The 2451-nt window shown below is 49.7% G+C and overlaps 1 protein-coding gene across 1 annotated transcript in view; it reads left to right on the forward strand.

Annotated features, from left to right (window-relative positions):
• The first annotated feature begins 7 nt into the window (after positions 1-7).
• The window catches only part of LOC109529139 (protein strawberry notch homolog 1-like), an 11815-nt gene continuing 9371 nt past the window's right edge, over positions 8-2451 (forward strand). The window contains exons 1-8 of the mRNA XM_019892345.1: positions 8-40; positions 117-229; positions 314-385; positions 626-725; positions 923-997; positions 1243-1389; positions 1493-1587; positions 2276-2362. Coding sequence (XP_019747904.1) covers positions 653-725; positions 923-997; positions 1243-1389; positions 1493-1587; positions 2276-2362 — 477 coding nt within the window. The 5' untranslated portion in view covers positions 8-40; positions 117-229; positions 314-385; positions 626-652. The remainder of the gene's footprint in view (positions 41-116; positions 230-313; positions 386-625; positions 726-922; positions 998-1242; positions 1390-1492; positions 1588-2275; positions 2363-2451) is intronic.

The following is a 2451-nucleotide window of genomic DNA, read 5'->3' on the forward strand; positions in this document are numbered from 1 at the left end:
TGGCTGCCGTGGGGCGCCGACCGGGCCATCCAGCAGTTCGGTCGGTGCAGTCGGGAGTCGCCGCGGAGACTTGCGACTCGCTAGGATATCACTCACTCTTGCCATGTGACCCGCAGGAAGAACTCACAGGTCCAACCAGGTCACGGCTCCGGAGTACGTCTTCCTCATCTCCGAGCTGGCCGGCGAGCAGAGATTTGCCTCGATCGTGGCCAAAAGATTAGAAAGTCTTGTATGTGAACGCTTCTCGGCGCGGTTCAGTTGTTCCGTTTTCACCGTGGATGTCGGCCTGACTGTGGCGGATTCTCTCCAACAGGGGGCGCTCACCCACGGCGACAGAAGAGCCACGGAGACGCGAGATCTCAGCAGGTTTAACTTTGACAACAAAGTAAGCGCAACATGCTGGCTTTTCATAGAATAGGCGTGTCTATCGTGAGCAGATATAATATGTATAAAAGCTGCCGCGACTTTCAAAACCCAGGAAGTGGCAGTTTTTGACCATGGGCTCCTTGAGTTTTTAGCCCCTTGCTACCTAATTTGAACCATGTATGATGTGCGAGTCGGAGCAGGAGACCTTTGTCTTCCCTGTGTTTGGGTGAGTCAACCGCTCACATTTGTCTCGTTGCAGTACGGCCGCAACGCTCTGGAAATCGTGATGAAGTCGATAGTGAAGCTCGACACGCCGCTCGTGTCGCCGCCCTCCGACTTTCAAGGAGATTTCTTCAAAGGTACCGTTCACTCGCAAACCTTTGTCACTCACGTGGGATGCGGGCTTAATACTGATTAAAACAAACAAAAAAAAAAATCCACGACGGCTTAAAAACACGCCATCTTGTAGGCGCACAAATGTTGAACTGTGATCTAGCCGAGGTTGACTGCATAGATTTCGTTTGAGAGGGCCTGATCGATTGACTTTGTTGTTTAGACGTTCAAAGGGGCTTGATAGGTGTGGGCCTCATCAATGTGGAGGACCGATACAACGCATTGTCCCTGGACAAAGGTGAGCTTCACAACTGGAAAGCATTGGACCGTATTTTCACGACCACACGGCGTAACGGCTTAAAGGGCGTCGTGTCACTTACGGGGGCTCACAAGGCGCATTGTGCAATCGGGTGTCCCACCTACTTGGGTGAAAACGGAAAGAATTTTAGGTGCGCCTTATGGTCGTGAAAATTGGGTATTTCGGCATCCCGGCTGCTGTTAGCTTTGCGCTGCATTTCACGTGATCCGTCCCTCCCCCACTAGACTATAACAACATTGGGAAGTTCCTGAACCGTATCCTGGGCATGGAGGTGCATCAGCAGAACGCCTTGTTTCAGTACTTCTCCGACACGCTGGCGGCCGTCATCCAGGAAGCCAAGCGGAACGGCAGATTCGACATGGGCATTCTCGGTGCGAGGCGTCACCCCACACCCCCCAATTTGTCGATGTCTGCTCTTGACAAGGAACAATCCAGCTAAAATGATTCTCTTTTTTTTTTTTTTTTTAAATAAAGATCTCGGTTCCGGTGATGAGAAGGTGAAGAAGGTGGACTGCAAAAAGTTCCTGACCCCGGGCTACACAGCGTCAGGCCATGTTGAACTCTTCACGGTGGGTTTCTGTCAACGTATTTCGGCTGGGGACTAATGTACTTCAGTACATTTTTCTTCAGGTATCTGCTTTGCTTGAGCGCGTCAGAAAGGTCAAATCAACAGCAGTTGAGATTTTTATTGATTGGTGTCTGGGACTTCCAAGGCAGAACGTGAAATGCGGAATCATGGCTCAGCTTGCGGCTTGGTCGTTACCTGAGCCTCGAGTAGCCGTGATGTCCTTTTCTGTCGACCGCAAGTGGTTATAAAGGAGTCACTTTGCTGATGAATTCATATTCCACAAAACGACCTATTAATCAGAATACCCTCTCGTGGGGGCGCATTGAACATATTCTTGTCAAGATTATATTTCATTTGCCATCCCCTTAAGTCCTTTTCTTCTTTTTGAGTCTGTGCAGTAATGATTTGAAGTGCATCAACTTCCGTGAAAAAAGACCACCACTGCCGCCTTTTGTAGTGGCGGTGAAATTACACTTCTTGTATACCCACCCCCCTAAAAATGGTCCCCCGGGTCTCCTAAACATCCTCAGCCCCTCCCCTGCCATCAAACTAAACAACCCCCCCACCCCAAGTGAGGCCCGCCACTATTTGAAAGGGACGGACTTAGGAACATTGCATGACTGTTTACGTCTGTGGCAAAAAAATAAACTGAGTGAGGTTGCTGAGAAATTGTGTGTGGGCGGGGGCAGGTGGGCGTGGAACGGGGGATGTCCTGGGAGGAAGCGACGCATGCCTGGGCTGAACAGAACGGACCCGATGATGGTTTCTATGTGCAGGTATGATCGAATTATATATCATAGTAGTACCTTGACTTACAAGTGCCTCAACATTCAAGTTGTTTTTTTTTTTTTTTTTTTTCCAAGTT

This window comes from Hippocampus comes, unplaced genomic scaffold (genome assembly GCF_001891065.2).
Source record: "Hippocampus comes isolate QL1 unplaced genomic scaffold, H_comes_QL1_v1.1 scaffold145, whole genome shotgun sequence".
NCBI lineage: Eukaryota > Metazoa > Chordata > Actinopteri > Syngnathiformes > Syngnathidae > Hippocampus > Hippocampus comes.